At 38.2% G+C, this 21,749-nt stretch overlaps 4 protein-coding genes across 4 annotated transcripts; 3 read left to right on the top strand and 1 right to left on the bottom strand.

Annotated features, from left to right (window-relative positions):
* Positions 1-68: 68 nt before the first annotated feature.
* On the top strand, positions 69-2,841 carry LOC114533942. Its single transcript, XM_028555575.1, has 4 exons — positions 69-956; positions 1,258-1,573; positions 1,670-1,886; positions 1,972-2,841. Exons 1-4 carry the CDS (start codon positions 269-271, stop codon positions 2,386-2,388), a joined length of 1,638 nt encoding a protein of 545 aa, XP_028411376.1. The 5' UTR covers positions 69-268; the 3' UTR covers positions 2,389-2,841.
* Positions 2,842-3,084: 243 nt separating this feature from the next.
* On the top strand, positions 3,085-11,371 carry LOC114533932 (band 4.1-like protein 5). Its single transcript, XM_028555563.1, has 24 exons — positions 3,085-3,379; positions 5,857-5,961; positions 6,087-6,129; positions 6,209-6,281; positions 6,356-6,400; positions 6,541-6,593; positions 6,676-6,749; positions 6,936-6,982; positions 7,123-7,210; positions 7,512-7,600; positions 7,699-7,762; positions 7,846-7,937; positions 8,200-8,340; positions 8,507-8,556; positions 8,671-8,752; positions 8,841-8,888; positions 8,990-9,052; positions 9,188-9,244; positions 9,350-9,403; positions 9,482-9,601; positions 10,425-10,514; positions 10,590-10,664; positions 10,743-11,061; positions 11,233-11,371. Exons 1-24 carry the CDS (start codon positions 3,296-3,298, stop codon positions 11,335-11,337), a joined length of 2,061 nt encoding a protein of 686 aa, XP_028411364.1. The 5' UTR covers positions 3,085-3,295; the 3' UTR covers positions 11,338-11,371.
* Positions 11,372-12,829: 1,458 nt separating this feature from the next.
* On the top strand, positions 12,830-17,024 carry LOC114533881 (axoneme-associated protein mst101(2)-like). Its single transcript, XM_028555503.1, has 9 exons — positions 12,830-13,165; positions 13,854-13,937; positions 14,023-14,086; positions 14,186-14,278; positions 14,361-14,391; positions 14,531-14,585; positions 14,753-16,218; positions 16,470-16,516; positions 16,622-17,024. The coding sequence occupies exons 1-9, from the start codon at positions 13,040-13,042 to the stop codon at positions 16,657-16,659; spliced, it is 2,004 nt and encodes a 667-aa protein (XP_028411304.1). The 5' UTR covers positions 12,830-13,039; the 3' UTR covers positions 16,660-17,024.
* Positions 17,025-17,125: 101 nt separating this feature from the next.
* Positions 17,126-21,663, bottom strand: LOC114533882 (ATP-dependent Clp protease ATP-binding subunit clpX-like, mitochondrial). Its single transcript, XM_028555504.1, has 12 exons — positions 21,539-21,663; positions 20,884-20,959; positions 20,530-20,802; positions 20,198-20,355; positions 19,867-20,056; positions 19,587-19,760; positions 19,301-19,465; positions 19,049-19,137; positions 18,638-18,802; positions 17,878-18,171; positions 17,620-17,712; positions 17,126-17,473 (listed from the first exon to the last, which is right to left on the bottom strand). Exons 2-12 carry the CDS (start codon positions 20,948-20,950, stop codon positions 17,276-17,278), a joined length of 1,866 nt encoding a protein of 621 aa, XP_028411305.1. The 5' UTR covers positions 20,951-20,959; positions 21,539-21,663; the 3' UTR covers positions 17,126-17,275.
* Between the last annotated feature and the right edge of the window lie 86 nt (positions 21,664-21,749).

Raw genomic sequence — 21,749 nt, 5'->3', positions numbered from 1 at the left:
TATTTTAATTTGCAGCTTCCCGCAAAATATTTCGCGCACAATGTTCGTGGTGAAAAAATGCGGCAAAATGACGTCGCTGTTGGTGTCGTCATTCCTTGATCGTGAAGCCATGTCAGCAGTTGTCAAAGATGAAAACCAGAAATATTGACTTTTTAAAATGAAATTATAGACGATTTTTGTACATCTTGTAGCACAACGTATAATGGAAAGTCTTGTCATTGAATTGAAGGGGCCAGCAACACAGAGAGAGTGAAATATTCAGAGTAAAATGGAGGCGAAACGCTGCTTCAATTGTCGTCGTGTCAGCTACAACGCAGTGGATTTTTGCCTCCATGAAAATCAACGACAGCCTTTGGAGGAATATATATCATATAACGGACTGAAAGCATTGTTTGGAGGGCAAAGGCCTAGTGTTTGTGCCGACTGTGTGTACGACAGACTACAGAATTGCCAGCGATGTTCACGAAAAGTTCCTTTGAGTTTGTATAATATTGAAGAATGGTTCAAAACTTCAAGCGAACGTGTTTGCCAGGAATGCACGGCGATCCAAGCAACTCAAGTCGCATTTCGTAACGGTCTGAATCTTAAAGATACCTTAAACCAATGTTTTGAATGCTCTACGTTTAAATCCATCTATTCCTTTCTGTCGTTGTGCAATTTCAAACAATTCGATGTAATCTGTCTCGAGTGTCGTATCTACAAAGACATTCAATGGTATCATGTCGAGTTAAATGCTAGATACGCTCAAAATTTAAGCCTTTCCCCGGCCCTAACGCAAGTACAAGTGGATCGAAATGCTATTCTTTCCTTGGAGAAACCTTCAGTATCATATGCCAGGGTTTTAGTTGACGGCCCTAAACCAATAAAGGAAGAAATCGCACTCAAAAAACCGGATGTTTTGGCTGTGAACTTCCCTTCAATGGATGCCCCTTCCTTCTTCCAGACGGCTATGGACGGTAAGTTTTTTAACTCCTATCTGAAAATCAAACAATTTTTATTTCTTAAGTAGACAAGTTCAAGTTTTTATGGCTTAGGGTGTAATTACTTCTTTGTTGACATTGCTTTTGTGAAACGAACACCTGTAAACTGTATGATTTCTGAATAGATAGAAATAATTGGTTCAAACAGACAGGTGTGGGCATGATTGGACACTACAAGGGTCCATGGCAGTAATGAGGGATAAATATTGTCTTTCATTTTGAAATCTAACAGTAACACTTGACTAAGTTTTAACATATTCATGGTTTTATTTTATAGTGGACATTTGTCAGATGGTGTTAGTTGCCTTTAAGCGGTCGCTTTGTGAACTTGAGGGCAAAACAAGGTTGGAACTCAAGATCCTTCATCAAGACCCAAGCTTCTGGGAGGTTGTACTCCGAAGCAAGCTTGTTCAAATGTCCCAGAAATTCTCTACGCAAGCCACCAGTCGCACATCCTTCCAAGAGGCTGAGATCAGATCTGCGTACCTGGGTACATATTGTTGTTCTCATGCAAGTTTGGTCCAAGCTGCTGTGAAATCTGGATGTTTTCCACCGCTGAATGAATTCATTCGAACAGCCAATGAATCACAAAAGTATGTCTCATCATTTGAAAGGATAGAAGCAGACTATCACTGTATAAAATACTTTTTTGTTTCAATCACACTAAATGTATCACATTTTCTCTGTAGACCTCTACATGTGTGCTGCATCGGTGCGGGACCAGGCAGTGAAGTTCTAGGCCTACATGAAGTACTTCCAAAGGACACACATTGGTACCTCATGGACAGCTGTGAACAGTGGTCACATTCGGCACAGTTGCTGTTGCAGAATATCCCAGGAATCAAGTTCAACTATGGAGCATTCGACATAACAGCAAGATTTCATCCAGCTCATATTTTCAGGAAGGTGAGTGAGTGGTTGTGCCTGTTAGGACCTTGGTTGTGGCTGGGTTGTGGTGTTCTTTATGTACTAAATCCTTCTTTCTCTTTAGGCAACTTTGTATGCATTTGTGAAATTTGTGTCTGCCATTCATTTCCTGAAGAAATCCACAACTCGTTTCCGTGAATTACTAAAGCTCACTCCGGCTGGCTCCATGTTCCTGTTTGTTGATAATGCCCATCACAGTGTGACCAGATTTATTGAGAACCTTGTCTTCCCTGATGGTGTCTATGACGAGCGTAAGTCATGCAGAGAAAACGCCTTTTACGCTCTGTACACTTGCTACGCCGAGCTACACCCTACTGAAGAAAGCATGAAGTCACCCTATGTTGCAGAACTTGTAAGTCTGGTTAAATACTGGTTAGATCGGTCTCCGCTTTTGGACTTCCATGTGAATGTGTTTCTCCTGGTGAAAAAGGCAACCAAGGCTGACATATGCAAGTCAAATGGGGCATCAGAGAAATTCTGAGAGCTTTTAGATATTCCAATTTGTTGATTTTGAACCCTGATCAACTGCTGCAATCAAACATCTATTTTAGCTAGCGATTAAGTACAAAACACCTCTAGATCCAACACTTCAATCATCCAAACACTTATTAGGTGGAAAAAATTGTCTGAAACTGGTGTTAGCATTGCCTGTCACCTTTAAAAAAAAAGAAAAAAAAGTAAATGTACAAAAATAGTGTATTTATCTGAGATGTTTATTTATTTGTTTCCAGGAATTGGAACTTATACATAACTGTACATATCAGTTTTAGAAGTGGCAATTTGTGTAATATACAAATAATTAGTTGGCATTATTATTACTATATTTAAATATAATCAGAGGTAATATATGTGCCATTTAGATATAATTCTGATAGTATTGATTGTAGTGCCTAGTCGTTAATGGTGGTTAGACAATTAAACTGCACAAAATATATCTTACTGTTTGTTTTGACAGTTTTGTGGTCCTACTTTCCAAAAGTACATTCATATGAGAACATGAAACTTCATCGTTTCTAAAATCAAGCTTTGATTCAAAACGCTACTGTTTCGAACTTCCTTTATCACTTCCGGCGCGCTCCATATAAGGCGGTTCAAAACAATGAACATTCCATATAAGGTCTGTCGGGTTTAATCAAAGCGTCTTTGCAACATACATGTGTTGTCAATTTCAATTTAATTGCGACTCTGAAGTAAACAAACTAAGAAAGTCGCAAAGTGACTGAGATTTACGTGTAATACATAACATCTTGTGTCTTCGGGGTTTTTGCCAAATCGGTGCGGAAATTCATTACCAACGCCTGGTAGAAGTTCAAGCTTGATCTGAGAGATAACAGTGTGGTTTTTTTCAGAACAATCTGGTTGATTATCGTGGGATTTTTACCACAACAATGTCGTGTTTTGGTGGAGAGAATAAGGCAATTGTGTGCCATGTTGTCATGTTAGATGAATCAGAAATTGCGATAGAGATGAAGGTACGTCTGGCAGAGAAACGCGATTTGTTATAAGCCATGTAAAATATCAAGCCGAGATGTATCACTTCAGATAATAGAGGCTAGTTCAGACGCACTATATACGTGTGTTTGTGTTGATAAGCAAATGAAATTTTCCTTCAGAACATGAAAAACATTACCAATAAACAAGTATGGTGTAAATATACTATTATGCCAGGAATATGTTCGGTGCTATTTGCAAAAGCATTAATGCTTGGAATACGCGTTCATAGTGGCGAACTTCAGTCGAAACACGGGCGATAAAAAACAAGTGTTATAACATGTGATTACGACTATACAAGGCTACCAGGATTTTCCTAACTCGTGAGACCAAAAGTCGACGTGTGAATTTAGTCGTTTACGTGCGATTCACGCCTTCAATTCCCACCTATTTTCATGATCGTTATATAAGTCAAATATAACCCGTATTTAGCGGAGTATAAACAAAACTACTTAACACCAATATCAACGAGATATTTTCAGTGAACATGTTTAATTCTATGACAACTTTGCGCACGTCAGACCACAATGATTTCACGAAAAATTTTTTTCTGAAACGCGTGTTTCTCGTGCGTAACGTTAATGACATCTCTCATACCACGCTTGTTTTGGTCAAAATCCATCTTATGCATCTTAGTTACAGCTTTTCAAAATATCATTGAGAATACTCATCGCCTACGGAAATCTCTTTTTTTTTAATCTAATATTGCGCTTGAACAATGACCCACAGTTGATATTCAAGGAATTCGTGGTGTTTTAGTGTTTAAAAGATTTCTAGATGTGCTCGCGGTTCAATCTTACCATCCATCTTCTACTATGGAAGCGCAGAGAGTGTTAGTGAAACGTACAGGCAACAAAATATCCTAAACTATCTGGTTATCAACCAAACTATTCACTATTTATCCGGCGACTTCTCTACAGTCAAGTGGGATTAAACTTGCCCGGTTTTAAAGCGATTTAAGGGCACACAAACGCATGGAAGTTTTCACGCTCGTTCTTTTCAAAAAAATTGACATGTATTCGATCATGTGCTTTTACCGCCTGTTCGACTGCGTGGCAAAATATTTCACAGCAGCGCATAAAATTAGCGAGCTTTTTTAGTTCGAAACTATATTTATCAACTTCTCAAGTTACCATAGAAGTTGATGATAAACCACAGTGGATTGCTGCTTCCTTTTGCATATAATAAACTTTAATCCTTTGTTGACTTTTTGTCTTTGACAAAGAGATTTTTTCACTTTGTGCCCTCATTTTGCACGTCAAAAAATCTCCGTCGATCAGTTTATATTGATTCTTTGATCTTATGGATTGTCAGTAATTGCGCGTCTAGCTATTTGAATAATTTGCAGAGCTCGAATATGTCTTTCAGAAAGAAATAACTGCAGCGTTGCAACTTGCACTAACAACGCGCTTCGGGTTACTAAAAATGTATTTTCCATGTTTTGTTAATAATGTTTCCAGAAATTTATCAAATCAGCGAATATTGTCGCCATATGTCGTATTAGACCACATATCTTAAGGTCTGTTCACACGATCCAATTTTGTTGGATCCAATTCACTTCTGATGGATGTTTTATAGTCTGTTGTCTTGTAATGTATACGAGCATCAAATTCACTGAAGCGCAATGCAGTACTGCTTTATCAATAACCAACTATATTTCATACGTCAGTAGTTGGATCCAACAAAATTGGATCGCGTGAACAGACCTTTAATTCATCTTCAGTTGATGGAATAGCTATTAGGTATTTTTCTTCACAACGAAGTGTTTAGTAACTTCTACGATATTTCTGATCATCTGCGTATTGTCAAAGAATCTGCGTGCATGCGCTTTTTTTTACTGCTCCTGTGTGGTCGAAAGTGAGATAATAATCGCAGCATTTTAGCCTACTCTGCAGGCATTGTTAACTGAAGTATATTTTCATTGAGCTTGGATGACATATCTCTTCATCTTATCTTAACTAACAGTTGGAAACCCTCCATTTCTATCAGGGAAACCAAAATCTCGTCCTATTGAGCAACACGCGATCTTTCTTAAAGTTGCATCGAAGCTCGTTACAAGGAATTTATGAGAATGCATAATATTTTTCCAACACATTCACAGACAAAATTCACTAAATTTTCACTAAATTCCAAACTTATTGTTGTAGCGACTGGACTGAAGGACCTCTCAATTAATTCACATAGAAAGAGATCCGTATGTGTTGCGGTTCTGGTTGACAGAATGAAGTGTGGTTGACGAAAACCAAAATAAGCCTAATGTCTTTTTGTTCGGGTCATTTTGACTCTTCCTTTGTATCGCGTGATCGTCCGAACGAGTTGCGCAAACGTATAAGTTGCATAAAATAATTTGCGCAAATGTATAACACTGCGCTAAAGTCCACATTCATTTCTATCCGATTTTCACACAATATTACAAATATCTTACATCATTTGGTCAAATTTTTTTTGGCGAATTTAGGCCCATACCAAAGGTCAAGAACTTTTAAACCAAGTCTTTAACCGAATTAACTTGTTTGAGAAAGATTATTTTGGTTTAAGATTCTTGGATCATTGCGAGGAAGCGGTGAGTCAAGTTTCATTTAATGTTCTCTATCTTCAACTTTCATATGCTTAAATTCAGTCCGTACAAATCATCTGAAGCGACAATTTCTTAAATACCGTTTTTTCGATTTTAATTGTTTTTTAAAGAGATGGTTGGATCCAGAGAAGTCTATTATCAAACAGAACAGAAGTGAGTATTATATTTTAGGGATTATCCGTATTCACAAACCTTTGTGATTTGCTAACGCTTTATCTCTGTCCTTCTTCAGATATTTCTGTGTTCTACTTTGGTGTGAGGTTTTATTCTTCAGATCCTTGTAAATTACAGGAAGAGATAACCAGGTAAATCAAGAATTGAAAAATGCATCATTTCCCGTGTGCGATTTTTTTAACAATCTTTGCGACACGCTTTACAGGTACTTGTTCTTTCAACAACTGAAGAGAGATATTTTACAATCTAGGTTGGTATCCTTAGAAGCAAGCTATAGAGAGGTCGAAATCTTTCTCATTACTTTTGAAAAATCAAAAAGCCGCTCCATTTTAAATGTACCATTTTGGATTGTGCTTGTTTTTGATCTTTTAAAATGTTTCCCTTTTACAGGCTTCACTGTTCATTTACTGTCGCCACAAGACTTTTTGCCTATGTTGTTCAAGGTATATATATTTATAGTTCGTTCTAGTGTATAATGAATTGTAAGGATTTGTAGTTTATCGTCTCTTTACTTGTCTGTTACAGCGGAGCTCGGAGATTTTGATAATCAAAGGCATACAATGGGTTATGTCTCTGAATTCCGATTTCTGCCAAATCAGGTACGTGTTTATTGTTGTTTCAGTGCATTGCGTAAACCAGGAATAGAGCCATTGACCACAGAAGATTACAGTCCTGCAAAGAATATTAACCAAGGCGGGGTGGGGGGGGGTTGATCTGCTATAGTAAGCCCCTCGCCTTGGCCAGGTTGTGCCCTTGACATTTATTTCCCCATATTTTGAATTCAGTCCGAAGAGATGGAAGAACAAGCGGAACAGATTCATAAGACCCTCAAGTAAGAAATAAACCGTGTTGGTCTTTATTTATCACTAGTTGTAATCAATACATTGAATTTACACACCCGCACTATAAACTCCAGTCTGTGAAGCAGCTGTTCGCCTGATTTCTTAATCAGACGCGTTCATGATGTTTTAGAAACATGGTTCCTGCTGATTGTGAAATGGAGTTTCTAGACAAAGCGAAATGGTTGGACTTATACGGTGCGGATATGCACCACGTTAGGGTGAGTTAGTTTATGTGTTTTTTGTAAGATGTCGCACTAGGAAGTATAAAATTCGCCCGGATTCCCCCTCCACCCATGTGTCCAGGGACGCTTTAACATAGTTCTCCCCGGATACATGTTTGAGCGATTGCCTTGCAAAATATCAAATTGCCGGTAGTCTGAATGTAATTCCTTCATGAATTTACTTTGGGATACGCAAAAACCGCAGCCAACGAGCTAAAAAAACAGCAGAAGAGTGAGAAAGAGAATTGTTTGTTTCCGTAGTATTGTTCATAACCGAGTATTGTATTCATTTTCGCAGGGAGAAGACGGAGTTGATTATGAGTTTGGAATTAAACCATCTGGTCTTTTAGTCAAGAAACGGGGGAATATCATTGGAAATTACATTTGGTACGTTTAACTTTCCGTAATTATATATAAAATTGCTTCTTGGAGGCTTAAAGGATTATAAACAATAAAAGGTTTGATATATCTTCACGTCTTTTTAGGCCAAAAATATCAAAGTTGTACTTCAAAGGGAAGAAATTTTACCTTTCAGTATATGGAAAAAATGTAAGTGAATTAGTATAATCCAGTAGCTGCAGCTTTAGTTTATAGAAGTGGAACTTTTGGAACCGATATTCATGTCTTTATAGGAGAAGGAGGACAGTTATACGTTTGTCTTGCCGAGAAAGTCATCCTGTAAACATTTATGGAAGAATTGTGTTGAGCATCACGCTTTCTTTAGGTAAGATACATATTATTAGGCTCTCGTGGTTTAACTGTGAGTGCATTGACTACTCAAAAAAATATGTCAAACGTAGTAGTCCAGTGTACGCATGCAGTATTCCACCTGAAGCTTATCTCAAATGTACTGCAGTGGTGGTCTGATGTTTGTACAGTATAGCATTCTACAATCAACTGTCCTGATTTTTGCAAAAGCTGCATGAGGAGGGATTGAAACTGGGCCATAACTGGCTTCTGTAATTCTCCTCCATATTATTGTCTAGATTGGAGAAGAGCAACTCTACCGCTAAATCTGGACAGAACTTTCTCCGTTTTGGTTCTAAACATCGCTATAGTGGTCGTACTCAGTACGAGGCACTTCAAGAGAGCATGAGAAGAAAGCGACAAGCTCCAGAGGTTCTCAGGTATCGCATAGTTGCTCTGCATCATCAAGATTTTAAGAAATACAACCTCTACCCTTTTGTTTATACTTCTGGGTACTCAAGTTTTGAAGAGTCTCTTCGCTCACAAATAACATTTTCTCATCTTTCTCTATTCCATATAAAGCTCATTTCCTTTCTTTTCATACAGAAAATCGAGTAAGAAGTACCCAAGGCGAAGTTTTCAAGAAAAGAGGAAAGGTATGAACGGATCAATTCAAAGATCGTGACATATTTCGATGATCTGACTCTGGAACGGTTTTATCGAGCGTCATACAACTTTTGACATTGTATCTTTCCAATCTGTCTTTCCAGCGATTCTCAGCAATCAGGGACGAAAGTCACCAGCGGCGACTAACCCTCATTCTCAACATGCAGCGAATGGAAATAACCGATGGTAATTTGAAAACTATTTGGATTCTTTGAAGACACAGTTTTATCAACAATTTGCGCAGTCATAATTAAGCTCCTCTCGTCTCTCAAAGGTCGCAATCAAGTGCAGAACCGAAAATGAACGGAACTCCCAGAGCTGGGTAAGAATGATAATGTTCTGACAAATGTTGATTGGTTTAGGTTAAGATTACGCATTTTACAATACATATGATCTGAGACGCCATGATGTTCCAACTTTTAGTGGTCTTTATACAAACGGTGATAGAACTCAAAACGGTGGAAATCATCTGGCAAAATTTCCCAAGTAAGCTCGTTAAACTTGTTCTTCCTCAAGATGATTGTTTTACCATCTTTCTTGATATTTCTGAAAGCCAAGCTCTTTAAATTGTTGAGAAAGATCTTGATAAAGCTTCGAATTGAGGGATTAATTTTATTCTAGGCCCGGAAGACGTCCTGGGTATACGAGTGGTAGTGACAATGAAAGTGGTCGACGAAGGTGAGGAACGATGATTTAAATATTTATAATTTGTTTAGCGAATGTCATTCCACTTTATAAAGATTTTGGAAGTGAAAAACTAAGGCAACAACTCTTTCTTTTTAGAAGAGGAGCAAGGAATTACGTCTCAGATGATGAAGCTGAAGTAAGACGCCGAAGGTAATTACGGTTTTTAACAAAAACGCTAAAAAAACACCGAGTTCTTCAGTGATAATGGATTGTATTTTGTCAATTCAGACATCGACGAAGACGAAACAACCGAGGCTATGCTTCAGCTGGTGATGCAAGCGGTACTGAGACTGAAGGTGCAAACTATATCGACCGATCCATCGACCGACCCAGACCAGCCAAGACAAGGTTAGATCAGTTTAATTTTATAGTAGGAGTTGTAATTATTGACCTAGGAAAAAAATGAATTAATTATGGTTACGACTTAGTATCTTTGTGAAAGAGGTAGATATAAACCCCCGTTTACACTACACTCGATTTAATGCCACAGCACGGCTAAAATGGGTACCTTAAATGACAACTAAAATGACAACTAAAATGACAACTAAAAGGACAACTAAAAGGACAACTAAAGGACAACTAAAAGGACAACTAAAAGGACAACTAAAGGGACAACTAAAAGGACAACTAAAGGGACAACTAAAAGGACAACTAAAAGGACAACTAAAAGGACAACTAAAATAAAAGGACAACTAAAAGGACAACTAAAAGGACAACTGAAAGGACAACTAAAAGGACAACTAAAGGACAACTAAAGGGACAACTAAAAGGACAACTGAAAGGACAACTAAAAGGACAACTGAAAGGACAACTAAAAGGACAACTAAAAGGACAACTGAAAGGACAACTAAAAGGACAACTAAAGGGACAACTAAAAGGACAACTAAAAGGACAACTAAAAGGACAACTAAAATAAAAGGACAACTGAAAGGACAACTAAAAGGACAACTGAAAGGACAACTAAAAGGACAACTGAAAGGACAACTAAAAGGACAACTAAAAGGACAACTGAAAGGACAACTAAAAGGACAACTAAAGGACAACTAAAAGGACAACTAAAAGGACAACTGAAAGGACAACTAAAAGGACAACTAAAGGACAACTAAAAGGACCCTCTGATACGATAATCATCAATTCAGTCCATTAAACAAAATGCTCTATTCATTTGTAGAGGTTATTACACTGAGACAGAGGAGCCATATGATTCTACGGCGCAGTGGGTGGACAGCACGCAAAACTTACATCAAGTCTCTCGGGAGAGGTAATAAATGTAATTTTTTTATTATCAACCGTTTATTGGATCATTCATTTGCAATATTTTGTCTGCAAACTGCAGGCAAGGCAGATCTTATGAAGATATGACAAAAGTACGACAACAAAGACAATTGCCATATAAATCTGAACCGGATATGTAAGTAGAGTAAAAATGTTTGTAGTTTTTTTATGTCTTCGCGCACTCAATTTCAATTTAAATGAAATCAACTTTCAGCCAGCTTACCCCAGCCTTGGTCCCCGTGCAGAAATCCTCCGTGTCAGTTGCGCGTGTTCGCGAGGATCGTGGCCATACACAGCGTTATTCTGGCTCACATTTGCCGCACGAGTCTCTGTATAAGGTCAGATCCGAATCTGCAAATAATAAACTAAATTTTAAAGTATTGCTGGAGTTGGGACCGGAGACTGGCATGCCACAGGACGCACAGGTGGAGAGTAACACGGTTCAACGCAGAGGGGTTGGCGAAAGTCACGATCGAAGATATTCGAACCACAGATCATCTGGGGGCTATACAAGCAGAAATGATACCTACCAGGTAAGATGTGATGCATGGTTGTTTTATAGCAATTGAGTTGCAACAGAAATACACTAGGTATTCATCATTCATGCAATGTTATACCCCGCCATACACCATGTTATACTATAGAGTACATCCTAAACCACGCACAACCGCTCACCTCATTCATTACAACATGATTTCATCCAGCCAAGACGACATCCTCCTGGCAACGCGGGTAAAACGACCTTACGAAGTCCACAACGTTCATCAAATGGATATCAATTTGTGGGCATGAAATCGACAGAACTCTGAAAGAACTTTCATTCGGAATATTTTGGTGAACTTGAAGAATAGTTCGGTGACGGAAATCACTGATGACACACATAATACGGACTGGTAAAAAAAGGAGAGGGGGGGGGGGAATTCTGGCGCATTTATCTTGAAAAGATTGCGTCTCTGTTTCGTGCGCAAATGCTAACGTTTGTAAAAAAACAACTAATCGTTGGGTATTTATATAACATTCATATTTGTTGGGCTAAATTGTACAATTTATTTAAGTCGTGAACTGTATGCGTATTGGAATATAGCGTAAAATTTTAGTGTGCATCGTAAGATGTAAAACTGTATATTAATCCATAGTTAACAGTAAGAAGTGATATCTATGATGAATGGCTCATGAATAAGCGCACGTGAAGTATGCAATTTCTTGTCGTGCAATGAGATGCCAGCAGATCACGTGCACAGAAATTACCATATAAATGACGTCACAGAACGACCATAAGATACAATGGCGAAAATGATGGTTAAGAGTTTGACGCTTCTGCTTTTGTGTTTCCTGTGGTTTAGACCTGGTAAGTGACGCATAACATTTTCAGAAGGAATATAATTTTAAACATTGTCTTCATTGATGACGGCTTAGTTTCAATTCAAGTTCTAATTAACTTTGCGCATAATCTTTTCGTTATGAAACACTGTATTTCAAATTTCTATTTTCTGGTAGAACTTGGCGTCCGTTGGTTGCATAGGCTGTCTATTCTAAACCAAAGTGACAAAACCTTTTCTATTTAATCACATATCAAAACTTCATTTAATTAACATCTTTGGACTTAACTAGGCGATTCTCTGACATGCTACAAATGCAAGTATGAACGAACATTGGCCGACTGTTTAGCAAACGGCGTGACGACATGCTCGGGTGACGACGATGCGTGCTTCCGTGAAGAAGCCGAGATAGTCCGACGTCACGGACCACGGGTCGTGAGCGCGGGATGCGGACGAAGTTGGCGCAGCGCAAATGCCTGTGATGACCGCACGGGGAAATTACGTTGTATCCAATGGTGTACAGACAACTTATGTAATGGTGAACACGCTAAACTGGCCAAGATTGGTAACGCAGCGACGCGCGTGTCTAGTTTTCATCAACTATTTAGCATCCTATCACCTCTTTTGCTTGCATGTATTTTGTTCATTTGCTAAGAACAGCTTTCTGGGGCTGTATTTTGATTTTCATTATATTGTTTTTGCGCTTTAAATCTCCAATACTGTAGTTCAAAGTTGCGGATCTATTCTCCAATATGGGCGTGGCTGTTTGACGTATTCTGAAAGTTGATCATTCGAAAGTTGTCGAAACCTGTGGGCTCGTGTACTGTAGTCCTTTTGTGGCTATGACAATTTCTGTTTTGTCCTATTGTGTTGCAATTTGACACAATTTTTTTCCATATATGGAATGAATTTGGGACATTACGTCAGAGTACGGCCGTATTGGGACGTCCCCGTATCGCTGTGATCTGATTGGCTAACACTGCGTGAATGCCTGCACTGCCCTAAATATCGGGTTGCTGTTCTTGGAATGCGTGCAAAATGGCGACGCATTTAGAGTGGAATAAGTGATCTCGATGAATTTTAAACTGTTTTAACAAGAGTTACAAACCTTTCACGTCGTCAATTTTAACAAAGATTCAACTCAAATATCCGTAGCTACTTTGTTTTAAATTGTTTTGTATTTCTGGCCAAAATGATGACAACTAGAGTCCCGATTAGCAGCAACGATTTTGGTCTGTTCGACGCAGAATTGAACAACTATGAATACGAGTATTTTTTCAAGCACATCGGTGCTTTTAAACGCTTTATGCAAGAAGAGGTAGGTTCTCTAGCATGTAATATTGATGGCCAATATGTCAAACTGTAGTAATATGTGTGGAAACCTGTTTTAAAACAGCTTAATCAGCAATCCTCACAAACAGCTCGAGGAGTAAAAATGCGAAAAATTGGTATACAATCCATCTACTATCATCACTTTGCGCACAGAATACTTACGAGTAACTACACAATAAAATCAATTGTGGTATTTTTGTTTAAAAAACACACTGTTTAATTGATTTTTACCTGATCTACTGACCAGATGTTGAATAGAAGTCACCAAACTACTACAACTGGATATTGTGTACAAAGCGTACAGCATTACGTAATTATAACAATTTCATTGGAACCCAAATTCCAGTATAATTTTATGTCCTTCAAGCATATTTCTATTGTAATAATCAGATCAAGCTGTGTTGAAAGGAAGCCAGAAAGTGAGGAGATATTTAGCATGTTTTTCCAACTATTTCTAAAACAAAATATATAGGTTAGGAACACATTTAGACACCCCAGAAGTCTTCCATATTTTAAGATCTTCTCTTAAAGTTATCTCTTCCTCCACATTTAAATTTGTTCATAGAAACCTCAGATATTTCCTGGAGATTAGCATGTCACATTGCCAAGTGATGTATTTCTCATAAAAACAATTCCTTCTAATAATGATTTATAATTAATGTTTGTTTTAATAGCCCAAGGAACAAAGGCAGTTATTTTTGGATGCATTTTGTGAATATTCATATAATCATATTGAGATCAAAGCCATTGCTACAATGGTATGTAAAGTCAATGAATACTGTCAATGTTTTCTTACTTGAAGATGTGGATGCAAATATTTTGAATGATATTTTGCATTTTCAGAGTGATCCTAAGAAAAAGTTCATTGAAAGTTTTCGATCATATGCGCAAGAAACATTCATAAATGGTAACTCTTTTGTTGTGTTGTTAAATGATAAACGTTGCAGATTGTTTGCTCATCATGTTCATGGGGACATCTATTAAGTCACATTCATCATTCTTCCAGGCAAATTCAGTGCGGCAAAGCAGTTCCTCAATGACTCTGTTATTGTGGCAAGAAATAAACACATGATTCACTATATGGATTCCCATTCATATGGTAAAGTACAGTTATATTACCATGGTGTGATTTGAAGGATTAACTGCAGAACTTTAAACTAATTTCATATATTCTTTTTTAGCAAAAGACCCATTTTTTCATAAGGAAACAAGGTAATGAAATCATCATCTTGTTTTCCTGATATCCTATTGTTAATTAAACCATTCTCAAATCATAACTGTGGCAAATGAGCATGATTCAGTGTTGTTTTAAAAAAACCTAATTTTAATTTACATTTTCAATTCAATCCAGAGATGTGTTCAGGAGATTGTTTGGTGAGCCTACAGAGGCAGGAACTTGTGTCAAGGTGAATATAATCTATACATTTATTTGCTCATTCATTCAATTAATACCATTGATTTATTTATTCAAGAAATTTATGTAATCCAACGAATTGCATTTCATATCTTTGCCTGGTTTATTGCAAACATATCATATCAACTTCGTCTCATTCATGGTCTCCGTTCAATTCAGGTCATCTGTGTTCTACCACTGTACGTGAGATTTGCTGGCTCAATATGCCGCTATCTCAAGCGATGGTTAGACGTGGAGGAAAGCCTGTACCCAATGCCTGTGAAATCTGGAAAGAAGAGTAAGGCTGAGAAGAAAGCTCTGAAGCAGCAAGCTGCCATAAAAGCAGCTCTGATGGCCAGTCAACCAACTAAACCAGAGGTCAGTAAGGCAGTTTCAGCTCCTCAACAGAGTACTGGCTGTTCCTGTGGTTCAAAAACTGGATCAGCTTCTGGGAAGCAAAGTGGAGGCGAGAGTACTAGTTCAAAAACGGTCGGCAGTGGTGAGCAGTCAAAAGCCTTAGCTGTAGCAACAGACGAGAAACCCTCTCAAGCTGAGGTCGATGCAGCTGAAGACTTCTCAAACTTTTACTATGATATGCACGAGAGAAAGCAAAGAAAACGAGATATTCGGAAGAAGGGCAAAAAATATGAGAATATTGCCTGTCAACATCCTTGTCATGGCAAGGTTTGCAACTGTAATCCTCATAAACATAGCCATGACCATAGCCACAATCATGATCACAGTCACAATCATGATCACAGTCATGAACAACCACAAGCTACCCGCGAAGAGCTGATGAATTGCCTTTGCACGAAGCACAAAGCGTTGGCCGAGGCGAAGATAGCAGAAAAGAAAGCTGCCTTGGAAAAACGATTGCAGAGCGAAAGAAAATTAAGTAGCGATGGTAGTGTAGCTTGCGATGAGAAAATCTCTGAAATGAAAAATAATGAAAACAGTCCCGAGGAGAAGCTCGCTGAAGACAAAAGCTCTGTGGCTGAGAGTTCTGAAAATAAAACTACAGAAAGTGAAATCTCGATGGAGAAAGATTCAGCAGAGAAAAGCTCTGAAGAAAAAGATTCTGTGGAGAAAACGTCCGGTGATAAAGGTTCGGATGGTGGAAAGTCCGAGGATAAAATCGCGGAGGGCAAGAGTTCCGAAGGCAATAGTTCCGAGAGCAAAAGTTTGGGAAACGAGATCGTGGCCGAAAATCCCGAGCATGAATGTTTGGAGGAGGATAAAAGTTCCGAGAATGCTAAGAGTATCGAGAATGATAAAAATTCTGAAGGATTTCAAACACCTGAAGAGGATAGTTCCGAGGATAAAACTAACGACGCCATTGATGTGCCTTGTAAGGTTGAAGAGATCAGAAGACGGAGGAAAAGGCAAAAGAAAATTGCGGAGAATGGAGTGGTGAGCAGCGATGATGAAGAATATCACGATTGTGATGCTGCTGTTGAACGTTTTATTAACAGAACATTTCCTGAACTTCATTTGTGTGAACCGCATCCTAACGAGCAGTATGAAAAAATAATTGAAGAAGAAGAAAAGGAAATAGCAATTTTGAAAATGAAGGAAGCGAAGCTACGTACGTGTGCCTTCTGTAGACAACAAGAAACTGAAGTGAAGACATTCAAGAAGTGTCAAAAGTAAGTTGTTTTGATAAACATACAGGTTGAACGTTTGTGATTCGAGATATTTTTCCCAGTTCTTTGGTCCTGAGTAGTTAAATCGAGATATTCCTCCCAAGATATTTCTCTCTGAGTTTTTCCATCAGAATATTTACCCCAGGCCTCAGTGTATAATGGCTGGGAAAGGTCTAAACACATCTGAACCTGATTTACAATATCTTATTAAACGCCAGAAGGTTGCTTGAAATATGTCAATTTTTTCCGCATAGGTGTAAAGGAAAAGGAACGAAATTTTATTGCAGTCGCCAGTGCCAAAGTAAGTTATCTAAAACTCAAATATAGGTAGACATACAGCTATATTTGCTGTCTCTCGAGCCTCATAGATAATAGCCTCAATGATATTCTCGTGCCTGCCTTTTAGAGCTGGATTGGACTCGACATCGTTCAGAACATGAATAGTTGTAAAGAATTCATCTGGAGTTGATTGTTTCAAGGTTTCTCTGTTCATCGAAAATCATCAATTGAAATGAATCAGTTTGTATATATGGAATTTAGTTGTGTATAGAACTTTGTTGAAATGAAGAGTTTTTAGCAGCGAAGTTGAGTACTGTACATATAATAAAGGCATAAGTATTTTTATATTGTTGATTATCTCCAGATAAGATAATCACAAGACAAAACACGTTCAATTCGCCTGACAAATTTTGCTTTGTAATTTTGTCTAAGTTCTACAAAAGCAGGTCTGAGAAGTATTCAATATTTCGGAACACAAACTATCGCATATAATTGGCACTACACTATATATACTGAATAATGTAGTCATTAAATTCGTTATTTTGTACAGAAAAAAATGAAATATATTCGTATGAGTATAATGATGCACTAGCTTGCCAAACGTATCGTTGAAAAGACAAACATTCTGATCATTTACTCCGACAGGGAACACAACATTCTATATTTAAATCTAAAAATTCATTTCAAAATTCTTACATTATTACCTATTCATACATAAAGCGATATTTTTACACGAACGACTAAAATATAGTTTCATATCAGCACCCGCGACAGCTCTCAATCATCCGCTTGACGTAGCGTCTTTAGGAAAAGATTCAGAATCTTCCTCAACATTGTTTTCTTCACAATTTTCATCGCTATTTTTTTGCAAAGTTCTATAGATGGCAGATTTCGTTCCCTTCACCACGTCCTCGTCAACACAGACATAGTTGATTTTTGATTCCGGGACGTCGAACATCGGCTCAAGAAGTAACTTTTCCTGAATGGAAAATAAGAAGCACAACTTTATATAAGCTCTTTGCGCAGACAAATTATTGCAATAACTAGCGATGCTTCGAGCTATAACTTGATATGAAATAAGAATTTTGGCGAGAACGATCCTTGTTTTGTACAAAACCAACTCACCATAATAGACCTCAGTCCTCTTGCACCAGTATTTCTCTCAAGTGCTTGTTGAGCAATCAGTCCTAACGCCTCTTGTGTGATATCCAGCTCAACCTATGCAAGGAATGAACGTTAGTCCAGGCTTCCTTATTACGGGGCTTTGCATGCAGTGAGCACAAAGACGGGATTCATCATTTTCGCTCGATATTTCCACGATGGTAGAAGACGATCTTACTGGGTCTGCTTCATACAGCTAGAGGAAATAAACGTCGCTCTCACCTTATCCATATGAAACAATGTCTGAAACTGCGGCACCAATGCATTCCTTGGTTCTTGCAATATTCTGACGAGCATATCTCGCGAGAGTGATTGTAAACTCACGGTAATCGGCATACGACCAACAAATTCTGGAATCATTCCAAACTTTATCAAATCTCCCGCTTCAACTTCGTAAAGCAATGAATCTTTTTCAGCACTTTCGCTCTCTGCACTAATTTTGTAATTAAATATGTCCATCGCGTCGCCTTTGATCACAGGTGCTGGGCCAGTTGGCTGCATTTGAAAACCCATCACCTTTGATAGAAGCAAAGATAATATTTTACATGTACTGCATGGTATGTGTAGCAACTGTAGTTATCTAGTATAGATGCTATTTTATAATAAGCTGTCGTGGTTTGTGTCTGAACTACACCTGAGAAAGATATCGCAAACGTGGTGGTTCAGTGTGAGTAGTATTCTACAAAAAGAAGTCGTGGTTTGTGTCTGAACTACCTGAGAAAGATATCTCAAACGTGCTGGTTCAGTGTAGGTAGTATTCTACAATAAGCTGTCGTTGTTTGTGTCTGAACTACCTGAGAAAGATATCTCAAACGTGCTGGTTCAGTGTAGGTAGTATTCTACAATAAGCTGTCGTTGTTTGTGTCTGAACTACCTGAGAAAGATATCTCAAACGTGGTGGTCTAGTACAGGTAGTATTCTACAATAAGCTGTCGTGGTTTGTGTCTGATATCATAGAAGTGGCGTGACGGGGATATCTTACCTTATCTTGCTTTCTTCTGCTTACAATTTTGTCCAGGCCATTAAAAGCACCGGACGCAATAAATAAAATATTTGTTGTGTCCACAGCGATCGTCTCGCCTCGCATCTTACGTGAATTTCGTTCCGGGACATTTACGACCGTCCCTTCGAGAATCTTCAACAAACCCTGGAAGAAACGATGAAATAATCAGCGAGAGAAAGAGAGAGTTGTGGCTCACATCCTGCACTGGCATTCCGGTGGACGAAGATGGTAAATCACCACTGATCTCAAAGAAAGAGGATTCCCAGGAGAGAGGGCGATGAAGAGAAGGGGAAATGGAGAGAAGGGGGGATAACCTGCTTAGAAGCTAGTCTATACCCCCACCAAAGACTACGACAGGGGGAGGGAGGGGAAGATTACAATGAAACAAACCTGTTGCACTCCCTCGCCTCCCACGTCACGGAGCTGATGAAATCCTGGAACACAACTGATTTTATCCACTTCGTCGAGGAAAACAATCCCTTGAAAAAATTTAGAGAAAACGTCAACAAAACGCTGCCTGTTATGCGTGTTTCACTTGTTTTCTTCAAACCAAGGTAAGCCCATACACCTTTGTTTTTGAAAAACTATTGCTTTTTTCCTAGAGTTGAAATTGTGGAGGACTCTTCAGTATGGTGGCGTTACCTTGTTGGGCTCGTTCTACGTTGAAATTTGCTTCCTGCAACAACTTTGCGATGACTGACTCAATATCTTCACCAACATAACCTGCTTGAGTCAGTGTCGTGCAGTCGCAGATCGCGAATGGAACATCCAGACATTTTGCGATGGTTTGCGCCAGAAGAGTTTTACCTGAAGAAGAGGTCAGCGAAATGAAAAGAGATCGGATTTACAAAACCACAGCTAGAATTGCAAGACAAATGCCAGATCTTAAAGACATGCAAGTGATATTCAGTTTATCCATAACCCGCACCTGATCCAGTTGGTCCAAGCATCAATATGTTGCTCTTGTCCAGCTTCACTTTTTCACTTTTACTATCTAAAGCTTCACTTCCACGTGAATCCTCTGCTGTTTGCTTGGTAGATTCAACCTTGTTTGCTCCAAGTGGAGAGTTGTGATGCATATTTATGGCCATTTGAAGAAGCTCTAAAGGTTTCAGAAGCATGAGAAACATTTTAGTCAATGAAATAGATCCTCTATCATATCTTTATAGATACATTATATGATATGATACCTCTCAGTCATAACGTACCTCTTGGGGGGTTCGAAGGTTGCGCAGGTGAAACAATTATAGCAGGTCGCTGGGGAGTATTCTGCTGTGCTTGTGCAGAATCATCAGAAACATTGACTGATAATCGTTTGTAGTGATTGTAAACAGCAACAGAAAGCACTTTCTTCGCTTGCTCTTGACCAATGACATAGTTGTTGAGAAAGTCAAAAATCTAAATGAAATATTTGGGGTTCAGAAGATGGAAAAAAAGATGGAAAAAACACTGAATCCCAATGAATTAATCAACTTTAAATGCATTGGATTGATGTAATATTTAATGAACACTGGTACTGCAATGACAGAAAACACTAACTTTTCTTGGAGGAGGTAATTTCTTTTGTTTATCCATCTTTGGCTCAGTTTCTGGAGAAGGATGTTTTGTGTCAACCTTCAATGATTTCTTGGTATCAATATCAGAGAGCACAACAAAGAAATGATGACATTTGTCACACTTAACAAATCTTGTTGACGCTGAAAGAGAGCAAATAAATCTAGACTGAGAAACGCCATTTAGAAAGAGACATATTTGCAAAGGCATAAACTCAGTTTACCACTTGATCTTTTTATATACACTGATACAAATAGTCATAAAACAAATTACACACGATGAAATCAGGGAAACTTGTATATGAGAACAACACTTACAAACAAATGTTTCAACATGTGTACATGGACTACCACACTTGGGACACCTCAAGTGTCCACCATTGCCACCATTTCCTCCCGTCTTTCCCTTCTCATCCCCTTTGACCTCCTTGGTCTGGCCGGCATCAACCTGACCCTCTGGTGGTGGCGGATCTTTCTTCTCATCACACCAAAGGGCGCTGATGTGTATATGTCGTTTGGTGCTGGCGTGATGTGGTAATTGATGTGTACGGACAGAAAGAGGTCTTGACAAGACTTGGTGAAGCAGTAACCCTGTACGACGATGAGAAATATTGAGATGTATCAGGTGTAAATTACAGAGCATATTCACCAAAAAGTCACAGGAATACTTACGTTCATTCCTGACAAGATTATGTTTAATTTTTGAGAGGATCTGATGATAGGAATGAACCTTTATCATTTTTTCTTACTAAAAATAATTTAAAACCCTGAGGACCATTTGCACATATATATTGATTGATTCATAGTAAAAATAATTTCTGTAATATTGAATGAAGTGGTGGCCATCAGCAGTTCTGTTTAATATCTTGTCTCAGGATTGAAATCAGGTTTCATTGCAATTAATTAAAGGGTTTATATGGTATAATAAAATAATTTTGATATTTTCTGGTTAAAAACAACGGTGCAGTGCTTTTCTTTTTAACAAGCCTTGTGCCAGTTAAACTTGGGAGGTTTGTACATTATAAGCATACTTTAAAATAATAACGTGTATATAAAAAAACATCGTTATATTTCACTTTTCAACTTCAAGGGACAAATTATACGAAAAATGAAGGATCTAGTAATCATAGGGAAGTAATCAAATCACGTAATCGTGACAACCAGTAACTCCGAGAGCATAAACAATATTGTTTCTTGTTTACGAGTCACCATATTTATATAAAATCCTCACAGCTCGTCTGTCACCTCTTTAATACAATTATACAAAGACATGCCGGGTATTTAAAAGTTCATTTGTACAAATCTAAAAGTATTTGAATAGCTTTACCTTTTTTAATCGACAAGGGAATACCGATCTTCTCATTCCCATTGAATTTGTATTTCGATTTACAAAAGACAAAGCGAAATGACTCAATATTTTCTACAAAGAATTTTCAAAAATTCATATTTTGTTTTGGCTGAGTCGGTCATGCGTAGTAGAGACTAAACAACAATTATGACGTATCACTGAGCTCTACTATAAACCCCGAGGTGGAGTG

This window comes from Dendronephthya gigantea, unplaced genomic scaffold, assembly GCF_004324835.1.
Source record: "Dendronephthya gigantea isolate DGI-Jeju-01 unplaced genomic scaffold, DenGig_1.0 000095F, whole genome shotgun sequence".
Taxonomy (NCBI): Eukaryota; Metazoa; Cnidaria; class Anthozoa; order Malacalcyonacea; family Nephtheidae; genus Dendronephthya; species Dendronephthya gigantea.
Note: the sequence above shows the minus strand (reverse complement) of the source record. Positions and strands in the feature narration are given on the sequence as shown.